The sequence below is a fragment of the Rattus norvegicus genome, chromosome 4 (assembly GCF_036323735.1).
Source record: "Rattus norvegicus strain BN/NHsdMcwi chromosome 4, GRCr8, whole genome shotgun sequence".
Classification (NCBI taxonomy): domain Eukaryota; kingdom Metazoa; phylum Chordata; class Mammalia; order Rodentia; family Muridae; genus Rattus; species Rattus norvegicus.
Genome location: NC_086022.1, coordinates 131009474 through 131033760, shown reverse-complemented (window position 1 = coordinate 131033760; position 24287 = coordinate 131009474). Strand labels below are relative to the sequence as shown.

The following is a 24287-nucleotide window of genomic DNA, read 5'->3' as shown; positions in this document are numbered from 1 at the left end:
CCCAGAAATAAAACCACATACTTATGCACACTTGATCTTTTACAAAGAAGCCAAAAGTATACAATGGAAAAAAAAGCATCTTCAATAAATGGTGCTGGTCTAACTGGCTGTCTGTATGTAGAAAAACAAAAATAGACCTATATTTGTTACCATGCACAAAGTTCATGTCCAAGTGGATCTAGGAGCTCAGCATAAAACCAGATACACTCAATCTAATAGAAGAGAAACTGGGAAAGAGCCTTGAACTCATTGGCACAGGGAGAAATTTTCTAAACAAAACTAAAGTGGCTTATGCTCTAAGATCAAGAATTGATAAATGGGACTTTATTAAACTGGAAAGCATCTGTAAGGCAAAAGGACATTGTCAATAAAACAAATCGGCAACCTACAGATTAGGAAAAATCTTCACTAACCCCATATCTGATAGAGGGCTAATATCTAAAATACATAAAAACTTAAGAAGCTAACCACCATAAAACAAAACAATCCAATCAAAAAATGGGGTATAGAACTAAACTGAGAATTCACAACAGAGGAATATCAAATGGCTGAGAAGAACCTAAAGAAAGGTTCAAAATTCTTAGTGATCAGAGAAATGCAAATCAAAATGACCCTGCCTTTCCACTTTGCACCAGTTGGAATGGCTAAGATCAAAACCTTAGGTGACAACACATGTTGGCAAGGATGTGGAGAAAGAGGAACACTCCTTCACTGCTGGTGGGATTGCAAACTGGTACAACCACTCTGGAAATCAATTTGGAGGTTCCTCAGTAAATTGGAAATAAATCTACGTAAAGACCCAAGAATACCACTCTTTGGAATACACCCAAAAGATGCCTACCATGCCACAGGGGCATGTCTTCCACTATGTTCATAGCAGCCTTATTTTTGATAGGAAGAAGTAGAAACAACCCAGATGTCCTATGACAGAAGAATGGATACAGAAAATGTGGTTAATTTACACAATGGAATACTGCTCAGCTATTAAGAATGAGGACATCCTGAGTTTTGCAGGCAAATGGGTGGAACTAGAAAATATCATCCTGAGTGAGGTAATTCAGAGCCAAAAACATGCATGGTATGTTCTCACTAATAAGTGGATATTAGCCAAAAAGTTCTACAGAATCCCCAAGATACAGTCCACGGAACTCAAATACATCAACAAGCTGAAGGGCCCAAGTGAAGATGACTCGGTCCCACTTGGGAGGGAGAAGAAAGCAACCACAATGGGGGAGGTTGGGAGGTAGGGATGGGTAAAGTAAGGGAATGGGGGTTGGGGGGGAGAAGAGAACATGATCTGATATTGGGTGGAGGGAAAATGACTGAAACCCTGAGGGCCAGCAGAAAGAATGGAAACAAGCAACCTTGGGAGGAAGATGGTTGGGAGGACCCTCCAGAATATATCAGAGACCCTGGGAAGTGAGAGACTCTCAGGACTCAAAGCCAGGGTCAGGGTGCTACATGAAATGCCCTACAGTGGGGAGAGGGAACTTGCTGAGCCTGCCTCTAGCAGAAAGACAGGGCATAAAGTGAGGGATGGGGTTCCTATTCTGCAGTCAAACTCTGACCCATAATTCTTTCTATCTAAAAGAAATGCAGGGATGGAAATGGAGAAGAGCCTGTGGAAAAGGAGGTCCAATGACAGGCCCAAAGTGGGATCCAACTGAAGGGGAAGCCCCAACATCTGACACCATTACTGAAGTTATGGAGCATTCACAAAAAGGGACCTATCATGACTGCCCTCCAAATGACCCCACAAGCAACTGAAAGAGTTAGATGCAGATATGTGCACCCAACCAATGAACAGAAGCTGCTGATCCCCCTGGTTAAATTAGGGAAAAGCTGTAGGAAGCTGAGGAGGAAGGCAACCCTGTAGGTAGACCAGCAGTCTCAATTAACCTGGATTCTGAGATCTCTCAGACACTGAATCACCAACCAGGCAACATACACCAGCTGAGATGAGGCCCCCAACACATATACAGCAGAGGACGCCTTGGTCTGGGTTCAGTCAGAGAAGATGTACCTAATCCTCAAGAGACTGGGCGCTCCAGGAAGTTTAGAGGTCTGGTGGGGTGGGTCGGGTGGGGACATCATCATGGAGGAGGGTGGGATGGGGGGAGGTATGGGATGTGGAACAGTCAGAGGGTGGACCAGGAGAGGAATAAAATTTCAAGTGTAAAAATAAATAAATAATAGGAAAAAGACATGAAAAGAAAAGAAGACAAAGGAAGTAAATAGGGAAAAACAATAAAAGAAGTAAAAATAAAAAAGGGGGGAGAGAGAGAGAGAGAGAGAGAGAGAGAGAGAGAGAGAGAGAGAGAGAGAGAGAGAGCGTAAGCAAGCAAGCACTGGCAGAGAACCTGGAAAGATTCAGTAGATGTTTGTCTCTCTTAGGGATTGATCGAATTGATCAAATTCAGATAATGATGATAAGGTTCTTTGCTTCTGCCCTTGGATGTGTGCTTTCTTGCATAAACATGTTACTTTGGGATGGGGTTAGAATGAATGAATGAATAAATAAATAAACAAACAAACAAACAAATAAGGAAACTACATGGGAATTGTGGCCATGGTTTTACCAGAGGCATGGATGTTCCCCTCTTTCCTCTGATGTCATGTGTGGAAATCTTGCATTTGTCTCCTCCCTCCTCGGTTCTGCTTCCATGGAGACACCTGCCAGATAGAAGACCCGCTTTGAGCAGTGTCTTCCGAGAGGATGGCTGGAGCGTGTGACTCCTCTTTGAGGGTGTTCTTTTGAGCATGGGGAAGCCACCCCAGTCCAAGCTCTCCCACTATTCTGGCTATCAACAGTGTAGAGGAAGTTCTGTTGTGTATGTGGCTTTGTAGTTTCCCCATTTCACAGTAGAACAGCCTTGCTTGCCTGGGACAAATGAGTATTTTCCCTGTTGTTTGAAAATTTTCTTAAAGGCATATTTAATAATAATAAAAAAGCCCTGATATGTGTTTAAGCTATTTACTCTTCAGATGGAGTTAATCCACCCTCTACAGCAATCCTGAAGCAATCAATTTTTATTGCAAGGATTATCATAACCCCTTTAATAGTGCTGTGCACATTAACTATCCTGGTGTGCGAGGGAAGCTTCCTGCATTTTACAATTCTGCCAATATCTTAAGTCTTCTCTTTTGAAAGGAAAATACGCAAGCCTTGAATGTGACTTCAGAGGTGTGGAAAAGAATTACTTAACAGTTTCAAGTTTCCCCACTTCAATAACATGTCTCAGAGGGCATCAGAGTCACCTGCTCTGTAGTTTGGCAGATCATTGTAGACTTTACATAGGCTTGGGTAGAATGAGAAGAGATAAGTATGTTTCTATTTACCCATACTCTGCCCATACAGGCAAAGCATAAAGGGAAACAGCCTAGCAACTGACAAAGTTCCACAGGCAGGATAAAGGGGGGTTTTGCTTTATTTTATTTTTGCCTAGTGTCCCTTCAGGAAATATCCCTACTTTTGGATTACTTGGTCTTCTCTCCCCCAACACAATGCTCAAACCCTTAAATCGCCTGAGAAGTTCCATATATAGCTGGTCACTTATCATTACATTCTTTTTTTTTTTTTTTTTGGTTCTTTTTTTCGGAGCTGGGGACCGAACCCAGGGCCTTGCGCTTCCTAGGTAAGCGCTCTACCACTGAGCTAAATCCCCAGCCCCTATCATTACATTCTTAACATTGAAGTTTTCAGATGGGCCTCATTCATGAGAATATTACTCTCCTATTGAACGGGGGAAACGTCTCTGTGTCAGAAGTGAGCTCGCTTGATACAGCCTTGCTGTTGGGGTTCCTTATCAGGCATTGGTCCTGTGCCTTTCAAGGTAAGTTTACTATGAAAAGCACAAATTTGTTTCCCTCCATCTAACAACACTGTATATCATGCAACATTCATGGCGGTGAGTTTTCTGTGGTGACTTGACTTCCCCAAGGAGTGCTGAGACACTTGGTCCAGCATTATTCCAGGGGACTTGATGAACATACATGTGGATCAAGTTAGCATTTGAGTGTGTAGTTTAGCTCATTCATCGTTTGCAGTGTGTACAGGCCTCAGCCACCTCACTGAAGGCCCAAAGAGAATAAAAAGGGCCAATCTCTTTTTAAAAAGTCCTTACTAATTTGCCTTTGTACCTGGGTATCTTTCCCTGACCTTGGTCTGGAACTAAAGCACTGCTTCGGGCCGAGTGCCACAGTGGTCAACTATAGGGAGTATGCCTCTTTCCCCTTGTGTATATCCTTTCAGTCCTACTTCTCTGCAAATGAAGTGGGCAAACAGTGTCAATTTGTAAATTCTGGGTACAGTACATGCTGACACTTGCTCAGGAGTGTTTATCTTCTGTACTGGGAGACTGGAGAAGAATGAAACAAATTTAACCAGAGATTAAGGTCCAGTGTCACCATGACACACATTTCCAGAACCCATGTGTATCTGGAGTCATACAAACACTACCACAGAGTAGGAAAATAAGTTTTGGTCGGATGCTGGCATGTACTGTGAGAATGGTTGAGGCAGGGGCATGATTTTCTTCCATTCTATACAGACTGTGAAGAGGTGAGATTCAAATGCAAGTCATGTCTTTATGTGACCTTGGGTGAAACAATTTTTATATAGTTTGTTAAGAAATATAACTGGACTAGGAACAGTTCCTATCTCACTGCATTTTTATTAGATCACACAGGATATTTATAAAATATTTATAACAGTGCCTGCCATATTTAATCAAATATGAGATGTCATTAAATTCTCAGACATAGTATGATATGGGTACTCCTTAGGATTTTAAACAGTGTCAATTATTATTGTAGGATGTTATTTGCTGTGCTATTTTCTTTTAGGATAGAAGATAATATAGTAAGTCTTAAAGCCAAGGAAGCACAATAGATTGGTTTGTATAAGTAAGTGCAGGCTTAAGTCAGGGAAAATGATCATTCCGGGAGGCCTAGAACAACTCTAAGTTTGACTAGAAGATAATGCATTTGTGTTTTTATGTAGCTATCCAAACGGCAACAGAGCACCAAGCAGACCATGTTATTACTAAAGGTTGAAATTACTTGTTAACTTTTCTAAGAAGTTATTAAAGCATATTTCTTTCAGTTTCTAAATGAAGCATAGAGTTGCCTTCATTATGGACTCTCTAGGATCATTTAATACTCTAGTAAGGCATACTGTTTTTTTTTTCTTGGTTGGAATGCTGATGCCCTTGCCCAAAATCTGTGTCAAATCCCTAAACTTGAATGTTGTTGCTTTTGTCGATAAGACTGTCATAGCTCCACGTTCAGTTACATCCATTTCATCAGAAAAAATGAATGACAATCTTTAGTTCTGTATGGTGCATCACAGTCACACAGACCAGCTCCTTCTGGGGTAGAGGTGACTAGAACAGCTTTGCTTTTCAGGCTCATCTACATAGATCTTGGCAATAGAATGTATTTGCTTATACCACAGTTGTCCCCAAGTGAGGGATGTGATCATCAGGGATGCAAGCTTCCTTACCTTTGACATGCCCTGGCACTCATATAACCATCTGCTGCACACTATTGGTGATGAAAACAAGTCTGATATGCATTCTATTCTGGTGTCTATGACTGTGGGAGTCAGGTTTATCATTATTGTTAGTAATGGAGAGACAAGTATAGGAGGGAGTAGCATGAACTTGTGACACTGGACTAGAACTTGATTTCTGCATAGACTCCAGCCATGTATATGTACATGTGTCACTAACAGAATCCAGGTCACTCAGGTGGAGTAATGACTAAGCCTACATGTACAGACCATGGCTTATAAGTCTAACCACTTCTTTTTTTAATGATGCCTGCATCGTCATGATACTGAGAACTGGGCGTAGGCCTGCGAAATTTAAGAAAGACATACTCGGGTCATTCGTTTCTTAAATCTCGCAGGCCTACGCCCAGTTCTCAGTGTCGTGACGACATAGGCGCCATCACTTTTAAAAGTCATCAAGGCTAGAGAAATGAAGAGAGCTGGGAAGAATGGTTTGCCTAGAATGGACTTGTGAACCATAAGCTTAGGAAATCGTTTAAGAGAGTAGAAATTGGTGAGAAAACAAGTGTGAAGGGTGTCCTTCTGTGCAGATCCAGGGCAATCTGAATACTGATAGAGTCAGCCGTATAACCATCAAATTAATGATCGATTCAGGTATAAATCATTGGAGGGTACTAAAATGAGAGGATTGGAGGCTGACAAATAAGGTGATGTAGTTTCAATATTTCTCTTCTCAAAACGTGTATTAAATTATTAGAGAAAATCGAATTTCACAACAAAGAGGCCTCAGAGATACCAGGTGATTAAAGATAGCACTGCAAGAATGGGATAACAGAGCATCATGTGTAGTCTTCTTGTAGGAGAATATGAAGGGCCATCAGGGTTCTTGGCTAAAACTGAATGACCTGAATCTTATCAAGAGGAAGAATCACACACACACAAAACAAAAACAAAAACAAAACATCACCACCACCACCAGCAACAACACAAAAACAAAGGGAGAAAACTTTAAAGTGATTGCCATGTGTGTGTTCTTTTAACTATGTTAAGGTCAAGGAAGATTGTTTGAAGAATAGGTTCTGATTAAAGGGAGCTAGCGGAATGTAGCAATCAAATGGGAGGCATGCTTCCTTAGTAGAATCTGGGCAGGGGAGATATGGTACATTGCTGGGACTGACTGCACGTATAGATATTGCATGACTGTTAATCAGAAGGCAATCTGACTAATTACACAGGGATGTCCATTTTTTAGAAAATATGCACCAATGTCTTGAGGAGTAAATGAGTATCAGCGAGACAGGTCATGAACGATGACTCAAATGTGGTCAAGTGTATACTGGTAAATCTGGGTGAACAGTTAGTTTCCAATACCTGCTCTAACACATTGCCATCAAATAAGTATCTCATCCCAGAAGATGTGAAGTCTGGGTCTGGCTGATTATCTCTCAAGGGTCTCATGACTAAGATATCAACAGTCAAGATATCAACAGGGCTGCAGTCCTTTATGTAGCCTGTAGGGAAAAATTGGCTTCAGACTCTCTCAGGTTCTTGGTTGAATTCATGTTTGATACAATGGACATGTCTAGTTCATGTACATGTTGTTGCCTCCATCTGCGAGACAGCAGCAGTCCTTAACCCTAGGTATGCTTTGTTCTTTCAGTGTTTATGGGCTCATGGGATTCAATTGTCTCCATCTGGATAAGCTAGGATTTGCTTCTCTAAAATCAAACAATCATCAATCTTAATTTCAGCAACATTTCTGAGGCCATGTCATGAACATGAAATAACACAGGAATTCTAGAGCTGAGATTCTGGAGGATCCATTGCTTTTCCTACTAATTTTATATTACTTTGAAATATCATCAAATGAAAACATTATCAAGATACATAGGCATAACCCGTTGGGTGAGAACAGCATGTCAGGCGGGAGCAATATAGTAGCCACAGTGTCACTAAGTTCTTGGTAATTCTGCTCCACTTTAACAGCACCTGGTCTGTGTGATCTCTCTGTAACTCCCAGGTCACCATGTGATCAAGCAAGGTACGTGTGAGGTGGTCGCTGTGCACCGCTGCTGCAATAAGAACCGCATAGAGGAGCGCTCTCAGACGGTCAAGTGTTCCTGCTTCCCAGGTCAGGTGGCTGGCACAACTCGGGCACAGCCTTCTTGTGTTGAAGGTAAGACCTTTCCAGTCAATCTCACTAGCACTATGAAAGGGCTAAACATCAGTGTGTAGAAATCTAGGGTGCTTTGAGGTATCGGTCCAAAACTTAACATAAATATGTTTCAAAATCTCCTGATGAATAAGGCAGGTCTTTAATAATCTCAAGGGGATTTTGTGTGTGTGTGTGTGTGTGTGTGTGTGTGTGTGTGTGTATGTGCATGTATGGGGGGACATGTGCGTGTATGCATGTGTTTATGTGTGTGTGTATGTGTGTGCATGCACATGTGTGTATGTGCATGCGTGTGTGCATGTATTTGTGTGTGTGTGTGCGTGCTTTAAAGCCTCTTTGCTCATCTATTTCCAAATGCCATGCAGACTAAGCACTTCTTTCTTTAGAGTCTCTCTCTTATTCCATTTGCATATATAAGTTCCCTACTATTCTTAAGGGATCAGTTCTGGGATTCTCCATGAATACCCAAAAATCTATGGAGGTTGAAAAGTCTTATTTAAGAATGATGGATTGTGTTGGTCACCTGTATGCATTTTCTTGAATACTTGAAGTCATCTCTCTTATAATTCCTGAAATACTACAGCATAGGAAATGCTATATAAGTAGCGATTGCCTTATATGTTATGGAGACAGAAATTCTGTAATTATCAATACACGTGTGTTCTATCTGTGATCATTTAAGTGCAAGAATGTTTGGTCAATGTATATGGAGAAGTGATACTTAGAACTGGCAGTGTGTTATTTATTTTATTTCCTGCTTAGTGGTATACAGTAATATCTCCCTTGTCACTAATATTTTTTCATTACTCGTAAGTTTTTATGTTTTAAAAATGTAATTGCATGAGTGTTTTGCCTGCATGTTTGTATGTGCACCATGTGCATGGGGTGGTGCCAGTAGAGACCAGAAGAGGGTGCTAGGCCCCCTCACAGAATTTCATGTGGGTGCTGGGAACTGAACTTGAGCTCTCTACAAGATCCTCAAGTATTTTTAACCAGTGAGCCACTTTTCCAGCCCCTACTTTATTGTGTTAAGAAACACTATAAATCACCTTTGGAGTAACTTTCCTGACAATAGTTTGGGATCAATGTATTATTCCTTGCTTGTCTTCAAGTCCCATAGAGTACTGTGCTGATAGCTTGTGTGTGAGAGAGCAGGTATGTATGAGGAATGACCATTGTGGGTTGTTGGGGGAGACCTGGGATTGATTCTGAGTCCCAAGACTCTTGTAGCAGGTTTGTTGTTGGAAATACATTTCATTCCCCAGAGGACGAGCTATATATATCGTGCTCCCTCTACAGTTATCTGGAAGCTCCATGAGTCTGACCATCTCAAGCTGAGGCACTCTTTAGATACATGTTGAAAGGTTAACAGTGAAGACACTAGCAATCAGATTCTTAATGTCACATCTTATTTCACAGTCAGCATAATAACTGAGTCCACTCCTCACCCCCAAACACAGAGATGTCCCTCTGTTCATGCACTGGTGGTCACTGTTGTATGTTGAGTCCATCAGCCACCTTTCAAGGGGGAAAGTGCAAAGGGAAACTTTTCTCTCTACAATTCCTTACTAGAAACCACGGGTCCGATTGTATTAAATTCAGATTAAAAGGGTAAGAGGGTACATACCTTGTCTATTACCTAACAGACCCACTCCATGTGCATCCTGAGTATCATAGGTTGTACAATTTCTCTAGTGCAGGATGTGAATCTTCACACAGTATGGCATGTGGCAAGGTAAAGAACCTCATATTACATCAAGAAGCTTTCACTCCTGTCTTCTAAAGCTTTTATTCTTTAGCATTCTGTAGATTTTTGACAAAGGATTTGTAGACCCATAAAAAAGGAGAAAAGAATCTTTAACATTTAAAACAACAAAAACAACCAGACACTTCAGAGTAGACTGTACTTAACTCAGAGAGTCAGTCACCGCACTTTGGTTTTAAGTATCAGTCAGAGGAGTGCTCCACCAACCTGTGTTACACCCCAACTCCCACCCCTGCCCCAAGGCTCAGGGACCATTGTAAAAGAGAGTGAAAAGGATATGAGAGTTAGAGGTCAGGGAGAAAGGAGCCAAAGAATGCCTTCTGGATGTGACAGGACCTTTGCACTCAAACCAGAGCAACTATGGTTGCCTGGACAGGATCAAGCCAGGCAACATTCTAGCATGGACTCAGGAAGGGTTCAGTAACCCCCTCCTTTACCGAGGAGGAGCTCTTAGGGTTTTAACTCTAGCCTTAGCGAGAGTTTAAGCTCTTAGCTTTAACAGTTGATGGCTCCCTTGGGGAGTGAGAGAAAGTTTTCAAAAGGAGTGGCACAGTGGTTGGTCCACCATGCTCCAGTGGATGGTCTCATGCTGAGAGTGTATGTGGGTAATACAAGCAGGATTCAGTGAGCTTTAAGTAACAGCAACAAGTGGATAGGAAGTTAGGAAGGTTGAGGATGAACCTGGGACAGTAACAGTGTGGACTGTTGATGAATATAATCAAAATACATTATAAGATACTTTCAAAGCATTAACAAACATGTTAAAACTTATAAACTCACCAAGTTCCTCTGTTCTCAGCCAGGAGCATAGGGAGTATTTATTTATCTTTTCCCTGCACTATTCCAAGTCCCGTGTGTTCTCTCTCCTTTCTGTCTCTCACATGGTTCCACTTTTTCTGAACCTACACTTGCTAATTCCACACTCTAGGGACCAATGTATATTTTTACCAGGTTCCTGATTCTTCATCTTCTATTTCCATCCCACACCCAGAAAAAGTCTTCTGTAAAACAGAGTGGACCTGCGACTCCCATGCTAAAACCACATTTAAGAGGAGATTCCGATTCTGTTTTTTGCTTAAGAAAGCTTCTAAGATCTTAGTGTGACTCAGTTTCTTCTGCCTTAGCCAACCTAGAACGTATTGATTTCCACTCATCTCCTCTCCAGGATCATTGCCTTAGTCCCCAGGACACAAGGCTGACTTACTAAATGCTTCTGTACTTTGCATATCCTATATTTTTCTCCATACCATTTTTTTTCTATGAAACCCCGCTGTGTGCATACCCTCCTGATGGTTTGCAAACAGTATTTTTCACTTTCCAGCATAGGCTGGCCACAAACTAGTTTTAGTTTGACAGAGAACTGACTCATCCTAACTAATTGTTGAAGATAACAGCTACCTTTGTCTCTGTGGGCTTGAAACTTCTTCTAAAGGAAGCAGTGAATCATAATATGGACTATTTTTACATCCTGTCTAGCCTAGCATCTTTGGATAAGAAGTTTTATATGTAATGTTTGCAGGATTCAGCACTTTTGATGGCACTTGAAAACTACTGACATGATGACGATTCCTGTTGTCACCATCATCTTGGTAGAGGAAATAGATGAACACCCCAAGTCTCACCCACAAAGAAAGTGTATGAATACCCTAGATATCTCCCCACCTCCATATAGACAGTATATAAATACCCAACCTCCATCTTTGGCTTTCACCCTTGAGTAACTATAATATTTAGTTAGTGTATTTTTGGTGCATTAATTTTGGAGATAGGATGTAGTCTTTGGTCTAGATTGCAGTGTCAATGAATGTTTTGTTTAATTTTTTAGGTCTACCTAGATTCTCCCAACAGTATTGGGTCATTGGTATCTGTGTTGATTAACTTGGATTTTTCTGTACCCACAGAATTCCATTGAAAGGATTGGCTGTATCTTAGCTATCCCTTCATTTGTGAGCATTTTGGTCCTGTCCCTGGGAAATCCAACACACTCACAGGCCAGCTACATGACTGATCTTTCAAGCATTTTAGGACCAATGAGTGATGGTAGCCATTCACTTACTTGGCAGTTGGCTACAGTCTACGATGTTCTGTGGAGCAAGGCCTTCTGTGTTGATATAAATGCTCTCTCTCTGCAGAGAGAGGATGACTTACACATGGTGGGGATGTTTGAGATGGGTATATCTCAGACAAAGCTTCATATTAGACAGCATGGTGTTGGATTTATGTAATATGCAACTTCAATGTAACAATTTTGCTAGAGACTACCAAGCAGCATCCTGAAAAAACACTGTTGGTTTCCTCTTGCTCTGTCTCTGCACATTCTGAGGTAAATGGCCACATTCAATGAATATCTATTGGATCAAAGTCACTGAGGGAGCATAGAGGCTTTAAGCTTTACTTAGGATGAGCATCTGTTTCCTATCCACCTGACCATCTGAATGTTTCCATTAGGGCTTTTTAGCTTTACCTGCTTAATCTTTATCCCATAATAATTATGCAGTATCATGGTAATTGGCATGTGGGAAGACCCATTCTCTGCTGCTGTGTCCCTCTTATCTTATTTGTAAATAAGAGTAGAGAGGATATAAAATATAAAATTCACTCAAATTTACATTTAAATTAAAACAAAGGCACGGAGATGTTGGAGCCGGGCACTAATTAATGTTGACACAGAAATTGGAATATCCTTTTGCATTATTGTTAATCCACACCACAGATACTTATCTGGTGCTTTCAATGCTTCTCTGTAAAAGCTTAGCCTTCATTAGTTAAATACAAAACTTAGATATTTTTACCCAATCGCCCCAGTTTTTAAATTACAATTAGCTCTGGATGATTTAAATTTATTTTCAATACACTGTGGGGATTTAGAAGAAGGAAGGGGAGTTATTTTGAGCCATGGCTCCTTGTGGCCTGAAACAGGCAGTTGTTCTGTGGGTAAGAGTTTTTTATTTAAGATCTATACTGGCACACACAAGGCCATCTTGTGATGGGAACAATATTCTAGACATTTATCATACCACAGCCCTATAGGGATAATGCTGACTGGCTTTATGATAAAGCAAGATAAATGTGTACTACAAGAAAGCTTAATTTATTCTGTCAAAATGAATGCTTTGTAAATATCGGATTTAAAACAGATTAATAAGACAAAAGCTTTGGGAAAGAAGACAGTTACTTTTAAAGGTGTTTTTAAATCTTTTGATAAGCCTTCAATTTTTCTATCTTTCTGTCTTGTTACAGACTGGTTGAACTAGAGAAGAGAGTTACTATTTGACCCAACAGTTCCCATGGCTCCGGGGAACTGTGTGATGAGACAGGCTCTCTTTCTATAATGTGTCCTCACTGGGCTTGGTGTTTCAGTCACGTTTATTCTCCTCGCCACTGAGTTTCTGTCACAAATAGTCAGGATAGTGGTACTGAAGTTTACTTCACACGAGCACCTTGGAGGTTGCCAGGATGTGCCTCTTGAATCTCTAGAATAATTCATCAAGCTTTAACTGGGCAACTTGTTACTGACTGACCTTTCTCTATATGCTGGGGGTAGTGTAATGGTGGACTCCATTTCTAAGGAGTTCATAGTACACAAGGAAAGAGAGAAAGATAAACTCTCACAAATGCAGGATTCTGTGGCAGAACAGAGAATGTAGGGTGATCCCCATGAAAAGCAGGGAGTCCAAACTGATTGGTAGAAGATGAAAAGGCGGAGGAGGGGAAAGAACACAAAGAGTATGTGAGTGGATGGACAAACATGGATGCCCGAAGCCTGGAAGAACACAGAGCTCTGGAATCGGGATGGGATTTCACTGCTTCTGGGAGTTCATTTTTTTGGAGCATAGAGGAAGCACAGATTGAGTGCCAGTAGAAAAGATGAGGATTTGCTATGAGCCAAGTTCCTTTAGAGCATCCTGGGATCCCTGAAAGGGCAAAGTGTGGTTCCTTCATTTGGCAGGTCTCCTCAGCACAGGTTATATAGTGAGCTCTGGGTTTGTGAGTGAGAGCAAGTGAGTAAATACAAGTTGGAGAAGTGCAGCATTATTCATAGTAGGGGAAGGAAGACATGATACAGGGTTGATATGTCTTTTATTGTGGATTAGGTTCTTTCCAGTAACCAAAGTTTTGAATAGATCCAATAAATTAGTGCAGTCTCCCATTTTTAATTGAGTTTGCTCACATATCCTTAAACATCAATGGCTGAGAAATATGGAATTTTGTGCCCAATGGAGACATTGGGTAGACTTGGAAAAGTGTCTATTGGGTATCTATTACGTAGTGGTTGCCAAACAGTTTCCAGTGCATAGGGTAGATTGCAAAAGAAAGTATTACCTGGCCTCAAATGGTAATAGTGCCAAGGTTGAGAAACCCTGACTTGAAAGTCTTCAATATTCATGCATGTATTTGTAAATCTGGGTTTGGCAAGGGGAAAAAAATCACTCAGATCATTAAAAACAAAAAAACCAAAGGAACCATCATGGGCTTACATAGCAGCTCATTAGGACTCTGTGAACTTCTGGAAATAACAGTGCTGTATAGCTAGGAAAATAAACAAATACAGTTTCTGTCAGGTAGTTTAGCTCTTTACTGCTCACAGTCGTTAGGTAGGTCATTCTAAAACATGGAATCGATAGCATAATTTGCAAAGGACAGAGAGTGTGGTGAAATAGCAGCTATAAGCACAGATTTCAACGTGTTAAAATCTCAGGGCAGAGCGTCAAGGATGTATATTCTAGGAAGAGGTTTTAAAATCTCCTCATCCATACTTTTAAATTTAAAATAGACTTAAAGAAAAAAACAGAGAGCCAAAATGGTCCAGAAAACATTACAGGCTATTGTCAATGCCATTGGTTACCCAGCAGAACTTGACAGCAAGACCATATTGTTGAAGACTCTTTGTACGAGCACATGGAGAAATCTGGCTGGTACTCAACTAGAAGCTTCATCCCCACTGCTTATTGTACACAGTGCTGGAAGGTGCTATGTACGCTGTCCGATGAGAAAAGTCATCAGCATTTCACTCAGGCATGAACCTCACAAGCCATGATGATAATATGCTTGACAAGATGTGCTCAGCGGTGCAGCAGTGGCAGGAATGCCATGGGAGCTATCTGATCACTTTTTGACTGGATTTAAAACCTGCTCCATGAGGTGGAATCTATACCTGACACTGTCAAGGAGGCCAAGAACCTGTGGCTATAAAGATCGTGGAACCTAGGGGAAACCCTATTGCTGCTATTCTGCTAAATGAATGTAGTGATAATGTCTTATTAATATACCCAGAGATCTGTGCGTCACTGAGTCCTTACAGAGAAGCTGCTCCTTACAGCAGATGGTGGTCAGCACAGAGACTGACAACTGGTCCACATGAGGCAAATAGGAAACTTTGGGTACTCACTTCCAGTACTCAGTTCTCAATTGGATGTCTATATCACAGTCCTTCAAGGCTCAGGGATCTGTGGAAGGGGTGGTAGACAGGTTGTAGGAGCCAGAAATGGTAGATAAATTCAAGGAAACAGTGTTTTCCAGACACAGTTGCATGTCCACTCACAGAGTCAATATAAGCAAGAGTTACACAAACTCAAGCCAGATAAAATCCCAACATGGAGGAATGGAGGTGGGCATAGAGTTTGATAGAGTTTGATCCCTACCTGAGGAGGTATTGGCACTTGTTTACTAGGAGGGAGGGAGGGAGGGAGAGCGAGGGAGAGAGCGAGAGTGAGAGAGAGAGAGAGAGAGAGAGAGAGAGAGAGAGATGTTTCCTTCAATGATTTGACTCCTGATATATTTACCACACTCTGATATATATTACTCACACCCTGGAGTAGTTAGTTTGCCAACACAACTGGGAAATGATGTTTTTTTTTTAAAGGGGAAAGAGACACTTTGAAGTTGGCAGGATGGGTGGGGGGATCTGGGCGGAGGTAGAGGAACAGGATTAAAATACTTGATATAAAATTCTTAAAGAATAAATAATACATTATTTCAAAGACAAGGCTTTTCTGCTTGTTTTAACTCTGCAAGTACAAATAAACTAGGTCTACAAATGAGAGACCAAGTCTTGAGAAGTCAGCCATTCTTTGCACCAGAGTAAAACAGCTAATCAGTTGAAACTTAGACCTAGAAAACATTATACGATGCACTAACTACCAGCAAATACCAGGGGGCGCCACTGTCTTGATATTTTTCCTCTCTGTGTAAACTCGGAAATTAATTACAACTTGACAATGAGGGTATTATGTATTTCCTAAACCAGGAAGGCATAAAGCTTTTAAAAGAATTTTATTTTAAAAATAGAAGCAACAAGGCATCTTCTCATTTAGAGTGGATGGTGATGTTCAGTAGCAGGAGGGGCGGACATACCTCCCACAAGGCACTCTCCTGTGGAGAAATGGCCCAGGAAAGTGGGCAGATGCCATTGACAGTTATTTTAATAGAATCTAACTTCTGGGTCTTTGCTTTAGCTCAGAGTTGGGCTCCAGCTGTTCTAGAAGCTCTCTTTTCTCAGTGCTTGCCTCCCTGTGAGGTCCAACCTCCTTCAGTTCTCACCTCTGCTGTGAGGTTCACAGGCAGTCCTCAGCACAGAAAGCCATTCAAAGCTGGTACTTTCCTTTCTGTCCTGTCCCCTTGCTCTCTCTTCTAGAACATTTGCTGCTAGGTCTTTCACAGAGAAACTCCATCAGGATAATCTGTCACCAGGGCCCCTTTACTGTGTTCTTCTGTTAGGTATAAACAGGATTTTTTTTTTGGCAAATGTAGCAATTTAAAATTCTGGAGTAGCTTGTTATTTTATCTCACTTTTTAAGCAAACGAAAACAGGTTAAAAAATTATGAGAACTTGGTATTATGTTTACTATTATCTAAATCTTTATAAAGGATATTAATAGAAAACTGTACTGAATGTATACATGCAGAATATTTAAATGTAACATTTTCATTAAAAAAAAAAACAAAAAAAAGGAAAAAGAAAAAGAAAAGAAAAGAAAATGCCACAGGACCGATGGGATGTCTCTTTGTATGAAGAGGCTTTCCACACAGTCCCAACAACCTAAGTTCCATCCCTGGAACCCACATAAAGGGGGGGGGGAAGAGAGAACAAGTCCAAAAAATTGGCCTCTGAAATCCACCCACATGGCATGGTATGCACACTCCGTCCTGTGCTCGATATAAGTAAAAAATTTAAAAGGTCAACTCTAATGGATTGAAGATTTTACCATAAGACCCAAATTTCAGAAACCACTAGAAGAAACATACAGGTAACACTTGAAGACCTTGGCACCGACAGAGGTTTTCTGGGTAGCATTCTCGAAACCCAGGAAATGGTGGCATGCATGCTGGAGTGGCAAAGGGAACTACAACAGAGTGGAGACCGCATACAGGATGTCAGGGAACCTTTGACTGGTATATGCCTGACAGGATGGTCTTACAGAACCTATGAAGAACTGAAAAAGAAAGCCCCCAGGAAGCAGCAGTGAAATTAAAACATAGAGAAATGATACGAATGTATATAATACTCAATGAAGAATAAAAGTGACCAACAAAAACATGAAAAAGTGCTTAGCATCATTAGCTATTGGGAAAATGCAAACCAGAACTTTAGGGAGATACCATTACACCCCAGCTAGAATGCATACCATTCAAAAATTTAAAAAAGGTAATGCTGGTAAAGATATGGAAAAAAAAACCCAAAACTTGTGATGCAGTGGGATATGAATGAACACAGTTTCTATAGAAAACAGTATTGAAGTTCCTAAAATAGTGAGAATACATCTCTCTTTTGAGTCACATATCCTACTCTTGGGTATAGCATGGGAAAAAAAAGAAAGAAAGAAAATCGGTTGCTGTGTAAAGCCTCTCTTGTGACAGTTATGCTAGGCTCCTGTCCAGAGGACAATTTTAAAGAATCTATTCTTTTTCTTTTTATCGTGCGTTCCAAAGATTGAACTCGAGTCCCGTGGCTCATGTAGAGAGTACTTTTACCTGATGAGATATCATGCCAACCTGTTCTTCCTAATCTGAAGTACTGTTTTACTATACAAGAGTCTGAAGGCTTCATACTCAAGTAATGATAAAACAAGATAGAAGAAGAAGGACCTTGGTTTCATTGCTGTAGTAATCATTCATCCAAATACTGTCTATGTTAAAACCTTTTATCTTTATCTTTCCTTTTATGGAAAATATTCCTTTCTCATATAATATATACTGATTAAAGCTCATCTTCTCTCCATCAACTCCTCTGAGTTTCTCCCTCCCTTCCTTCCCCTCCAGATCCACGTTCTTTGTCTCTCATTAGAAAAAGAGCAGGCTTTTAAGAGATAACTGCCAAACATGACAAAATTAAATAAAATAAACGAAGCAAAAGACTGACATTTTGAAGTTGGATGTGGCAACCCAACATGAGGGAGACAGTCCCAAGAGCAGGAACAAGAGTTAATGACCCATTTCTTCTCGCTGTCAGGAGTTTCATAAATATACTATGCTAATTGCTCTACACCTCTGTGTAGATATGGAGTATATACCTCTGTGTCTGCTTACACAGAGGACCTGGTGCAGACCCATGAAAACCTTTAAAATATGTAAGGAGATGGAAGCACTAGCCTCCTTTATTTGATTACACATGCATCATCATTACATCGACTCCCCAAAGCTGCTACAATTAAAATTATAAGCACATTGTAGTACATTCTGGAAGGCTGCCGTGTAGAGGCACCACCACACAATTCTAAGTCTGGTACCTTCCACCTTAATTGACCAACTTGGAAAACTGGTTTTTATTTCTATTTCCATCTACCTTTTGCTGTGTCTTGGCAGTTTCGGGGACAAGCAGAAGAGGAACAGTGGGTAAAAGTGCTTTGAAATGACAAAAGTTCCCTGCAATCGCAGGGTGAGATCATTATGATATTTGGAGCTAAAAAAAAAATAACTTTCTTACGCTTCATGTCCATCTACCCCAGTTCAGCGGCTGCCTCTCTGACAGAATAAATAACTCATGCAGCAGTATAGCATCCTCTGCCTCGGCACATACTGACTTAAATAGGGAATGGTTAACCTAGATCCCAAATGTACTTGACTCAAGTCTATTGGTGTTGACTGGGGCCATTAGCAGATAGCCCAGGAACAGTGGCTACATAAGAAAAGGAGAAAACATGACCCTTTCAGTGAGTTGTGAAATGTTCCCCCATTCTCATCCCAGTGTACAGCTGGTGTCCCAGTTGGGTTTCTAATGCCATTTTGTATTATCATTTTGCTGCTTTTATACAAGGATTTGTTTCTAGTGGACGCCTCTAGTGTAAGGCAAGAGGTATATATTTAAGGGTCATCATGTGGCCTCTGATGTTAGACTGCATGTTACCCTAGTCTGTGGACCTTAGAGTTTTCAAGCCAGGAGAAAAAAATATCAACCTCAGGTTTGAGATAACATAGGATGAGCAATTAGCAGGAGCTTGGCACTCAATAGGAGAGTTGCCCTCAGCATCAATGGAGCATGGACTTTATATTTTTCTTTACTTGACATCGATGGTCTTTCTTATAACATTGAGAGAATCTGTCCTGTTTTCTCTGTATGATGCCATCTTATCTGTAGAGACAGTTTAACTGCCCCCTGTTCATCTTGGATACCCTCTCTTGCTTTCTTATGCCCCGTTGCTGTACCTATTAGAAGGAGTGAAAGTGGAACACCCTTCTCCTGTTCTTTTAAGAGGCATCCAGCTTTTTACTCTGAATTACAACACAGGCTGTAGCTTGGCATTTATGGCTCTCTTCCTGTGGTGATACATTCCTTTCGTTACCTAATTTGTTGACAGTTATTATCATTAAAGGGGCGTGGATCTTTTCATAAGGCTTTCATAGACCTACCAAAACCATCATATAATTTTTAAAATCATTTATTTTCAGAATGTAGTGGGTCACACTGATTAATATTTAATTATCCTCACACTTGAGAGGCAATTCCCACCTGATCAAGCTGTGTGATCCCCCCAACATCCTGCTGAATTGGGTTTCCTAGTGTTTTCTAAGGGGTTTTGCAGTCATTTTGCAATATGAAATATTTTGGCCAACAGTTTTATTTTCTTGTAGACTTCCAACCTGACATTGGAAGGAGGGTAACGCTAACTTCACAAAATGTGTTTGTGGCATTCTTTCTGCTTCACTTCTTTGGAGTCTGAAAAAAAAAGTTGAATGCAGTAAAGTTGGCAGACAGGAAATGAATTGGAAAACAAAGGGATTTGTGCCTTTTCATGTCATAACAAAGAATTTTTGAAAAGATCCCATTAATGACAGTGTAACAAAGACAAAATGCTTAGGAAAAAAATTTAACTAATGAGGCAAAAGACCAGCATACTAAAAGCTATCTGATGTCACAAGGAAATTATACAGCATAGAGGTGAATAGGACTGCCAAATGTCCACAATGACCCGCAGATCCCTGTCAAAAAACAAAGTGGCATTCTCACAGAAATGGAAAAAATACCCTAGAATTTATGTGAAGTCACAAAGAACTCAAATGAATATAAAGTTTACAGAAGGAAGGAAAGACTAGCGATGTGACACTTCCTGGTCCACCGGCATTTCAGAGTCACAATCATCACAGAACAATACAGGTGTGCCCAAAAAGCCGACATACAGAGCGCCTGAGCAAGATAGAAAGTCTAGCAACAAACTTACACTGGTGTGATCAAGGCAGTGGGGATATTCAATGAAGACTATGTCAACTCCTCAGGAGTGGGACTGGAAAGAGTGGGGAGCTGCAAAGCCAGAGACTGCCTCATACCACATACAAGGAGAAATCAAAATGTACCGCAGTGTCACTACTGTGACACTGGGAACTGCAAAACTGAGAACTGAATTCAGGAAAGAAACACTTGACACTGGCAATGGAGTTTTAGTTATGACACCCAAACATAGGCAGCAAAAGCAAATCCAAACTAGAGAATGTGTCGCTAACCAAAAGATCTGTAAAGGCAGCAACGAAGGAAAGGAAGGCCAGCCCAGAGAGTGTGAGAACTTATTTGCAGACCACATTTCTTTTTGTAAAGATACCCACCCATTCCCCCAATCTTTCCCTCTCCCCTCTTATTTTCTCTCCCTGTGTGCCTGAGCATGTGTGCACACGTGTGTTCATGTCTGTAAGTACCCGTGGAGGCTAGAAACAGGCATCAATGTCCTGCAAGTGGAGTTACGGGTGATACATGGGTAATGAGAACTGAAGAGCAGTCCTCTGAAAGAATACATCCTTTTAACCGCTGAGCCATGTCTCCAGCTCTACACACCAGATTTCTGTAAGGGGTTCAGATACAATACAAAGGGGCTTGAAGAACTTAGTATCCTGTTGTCCTTTGTGGAACCGGGACAAATAGGTTCCGTGGGTCTTGGGAAGGGAACCAATGAGTTTCTCGTGGCCTGAGCAAGGCTTCTAGCCAGGGTCATGGGAATGCCAGTGCCGGTGGCACAGGCAACAGTGACAGGCAGGTGATGGACTATGACTGTGGCATGAGCCTAACGAGCCAGGCGGGTCTCACTAGTGATGAAAGCTTCAGGAGAAAGAACTCTTCCCCAAGGGTTACGGCTCAGTAAAGCAAACACTCTCAGACGATCTTGGTGTACTTTATTCCGTGTAGTCAGGTACTTTATAAACATTGAGAAGCAGTATGGGATTTAGGGGTAGACGTTTTATATTGGCTCAGTTTGAGATGTTAGTGATGCTCTATTTGCCTGGAGAAGGACTCTGGGTTTTCCCTAGGGGATTGATTGTCAGGGTCCTCTCAGCGGGGTGTCATGGTTGCATAGGTGAGCAGGTGGGGGTGGGTAGGGAACTGCACCACTTCTACCATTCTCAACTCTAAGATTCATGATTCACAGGTTCGAGCTTATTCAAGATTACCATTTCTTCTGTCCGGTGACCCGGTCCACTTTTACCACAGTATTCCCAAGCCAAAAATCCCATTAAAAATAAGCAAAAGTCTTGAATAGCTGCTTTTCTCAGAGAAGACAGATATCAAACAGGCATCAGAAGCAGTGTTCTACCTCACTGTAATAATTCACACTTATTAGAATGATTTATCAAGACTACAAAGGGATGTGAAATGTAGTCATGGGGAACTCTCATGTATTGTTGACAGGAAAGTGAATTGGTACAGGCATCATGGATAGCAATAGAGAAGCTACTCAGAAAATACGTTTACATATGCAGGAACCCTCCTCCTACCTATAATCCACAGGACACCAAACTGGCCCTTCCTTTCTGTGTGGTGCTGAGGATCCAGTCCGAAGCACATGCTGTGCTCACGTGATTCTGGAAGTCATCACACATTGTACACACATAGCAAATTGTCATGTGTATCCTGATACAATCTATTGAAGTCCTCATTTTAAGACACAAAAGAAATCTATGGGCCAGCTATTTCTGCAGCTCAGAAAACATGGGACACAATTATTTATTATCCAAAGCGGGAGAACTGCAGCACCTACTTGGGGATGTTTCCTATGTAACTGTTGTTGTTTCAACAAGAAAACAGGGCCAGTCTTTCTTGACTCACCACTACCCCAGCCCCAGCTCAGTTCTGTACCAACTCATAGGCTGAATTCACCCCTGCAATCCAGCTACCCTGTGAGCCTGTGGGACCCTTCCATATGATGGAGAAACTTTACCTCTGTCTGTGTTCAGTTCCAGAGATCTACTGTGCTGTGTTTTTGCTTCATGAACAGGACACAGTTTTATCAGCAGACTTCTGTGTGTTCATTATACATGGAGTATAGTGAATCACAAGTGAACTAAACATTCCAGAATAATCACATGTGGGCTGTGAGGCAAGGCTGGGTCCTGTCACCTTCAGTTGCCTTTCACTGCATGACAGATTGTGCCCCACCATTCAGCTATTCACTGCGATGGCCTACAGAGATATCAACATATGAGAAGGAAGGTTTAACTTTTAGTGTAGATGCTCTTTTCTTATAGATAAGACTAACATTGCAACATCAGCATTTGCCCCTGGAGCTTGCATCCAAAGAGGATGGCCTTCACAGAATCTAGCATTTTCTAGAATAAAAGTCTGGCCCAAAGTTTCTTCTCTTGAACCCACTCTATCCCTTTGTGTTCCTGAGCAAGTGGGTTTCTTTCTTCCTTCCTTCCTTCCTTCCTTCCTTCCTTCCTTCCTTCCTTCCTTCCTTTCTTTCTTTCTTTTTAATCTCTGCCTCTTTTGGAGAAATTGATGTTAAGAGAGATTAGATGACAAGCTCAAGGTCTTTAAAACAATGAAGAAAATAACATGTTGAGACTCAAATCAGGGCAGGGACCCTACCCTGTAAAGCATTGGTTCTTATCAACTCTATTACAATCCGATAGCCAACTCCAAAAATGCATTTTCCAGAGGATGTGGAGGGACAACTGGATTCTTTAACAACAACAACAACAACAACAACAACAACAATATTTACTTTTATTTATTTTAATCATAAGTGTTCTACCTGCATGTATATCTGCGTGCCAGAAGAGGGCATCAGACCCCATTATAAATTATTGTGAGCCACCATGTGATTGCTGGGAATTGAACCCCTCAGGACCTCTGGAAGAGCAACCAATACTCATAACAGCGGAGTCATCTCCCTCCTCCCCCCACCCAACTGAATTCGTTAAATACACTTATGCAATCATTCCAGTCAGCCAAGTTTGTGTCAGTCCGCTAATCTGTATTAAGTTTGGCCACCGGCTTCTGGAGGAAGAAATCATGTCTCAAACACACTGTAACCTTTGTTTTCCAGCTTCCATTGTGATTGAGAAGTGGTGGTGCCACATGGATCCTTGCTTGGAAGGAGAGGACTGTAAAGTGCTTCCGGACTCCTCTGGTTGGTCCTGTAGCAGTGGCAATAAAGTCAAAACCACAAAGGCAAGTGTGCATGAAAGGCAGCTGTAATTCACAATCACAGCCAAGGTAGCTGTTAACACTGGGGGTTTCCTGCTGTGACTGGATCTCACCAGCATGAGAACAGCATTGTTTTCTGTTGATAAACCAGTCAGGGCTGTGCTAAAACTGTGGCTTTAGTCTTTCAAGAAAGTGCTTTGCTAGAGCTACTGTGTGTGTCAGGGCAGTGATTTGGTGGGTGATTTTAGACAGGGCCCCTAAATTCACTTCTGTTCCTTCACAAGCCCAATTTAAAGTAAAGGTTTCAGAGTCTGACAGGGCAGTGTATCAAAGCAAGAGTCCACCTCCAGATGATTTACTCTGCCATAGAGATTGGAGACTGGCTGGTTGAGATTTTTACGTAAGTCTCTCTCAGCTTCTCCTTAGTGGTTCCTGTTCTGAATTTCTTTTTGCCTGATAGAAAACATAAGCTATTCAGTTCTGTGAAAAAGCAAACTTCGTTGTCTCCTCATGTCTACTCAATTACTTAGATCTTACAAATTTTTACTACCAAATTCTTCTATGACTGCTTTGCCAGCTCTCATTCTACCCACCGTCACATCCAGATGACAATTGGCCTCTTTCCAGTAGAGATGCCATACAATGTCTGCAACAGTATTTGTGAGACATCATTCCTCTAAAGTCGGGCATCCTAACATCTTTGAGCAGCTTCAGTCCCTACACTGGACCTTCATAGACAACCCTACAAGATAGCCCTTTTCCTTTCTGCTCCAAACCCCCTGACCTGTTGGGTTCTGTCATGCTGCTTTTGAGGTGCTTCTTCCCTTTTATATGATGTGCTTCCTTCCCTTCCTTTCTAGCCAACTATTATTCTTCCAGGAATCCACCCTTCGCTGCATCTGTGATTGGTGTCTCTGAGTGTCTGCTAGGCTTACATCTTACATAATAGCTGTATTCCTTTGCTACCCATTTCCCTACCCATTACTCC

General features: G+C 41.3%; 1 protein-coding gene across 7 annotated transcripts in view; it reads left to right on the top strand.

Moving 5' to 3' along the window:
- Window positions 1-24287, top strand: part of Tafa4 (TAFA chemokine like family member 4) — a 233867-nt gene that overhangs the window by 194272 nt on the left and 15308 nt on the right. For 5 of the 7 annotated variants that reach the window (XM_063286715.1, XM_063286713.1, NM_001134700.1 and 2 more), the window contains 2 exons: window positions 7533-7688; window positions 23199-23323. In XM_063286715.1, the coding sequence (XP_063142785.1) occupies window positions 7533-7688; window positions 23199-23323 (281 nt within the window). Of the gene's footprint in view, window positions 1-7532; window positions 7689-23198; window positions 23381-24287 lie in introns of those variants that run through there. The other 2 variants (XM_039108378.2, XM_017592897.3) reach the window with 1 other exon arrangement.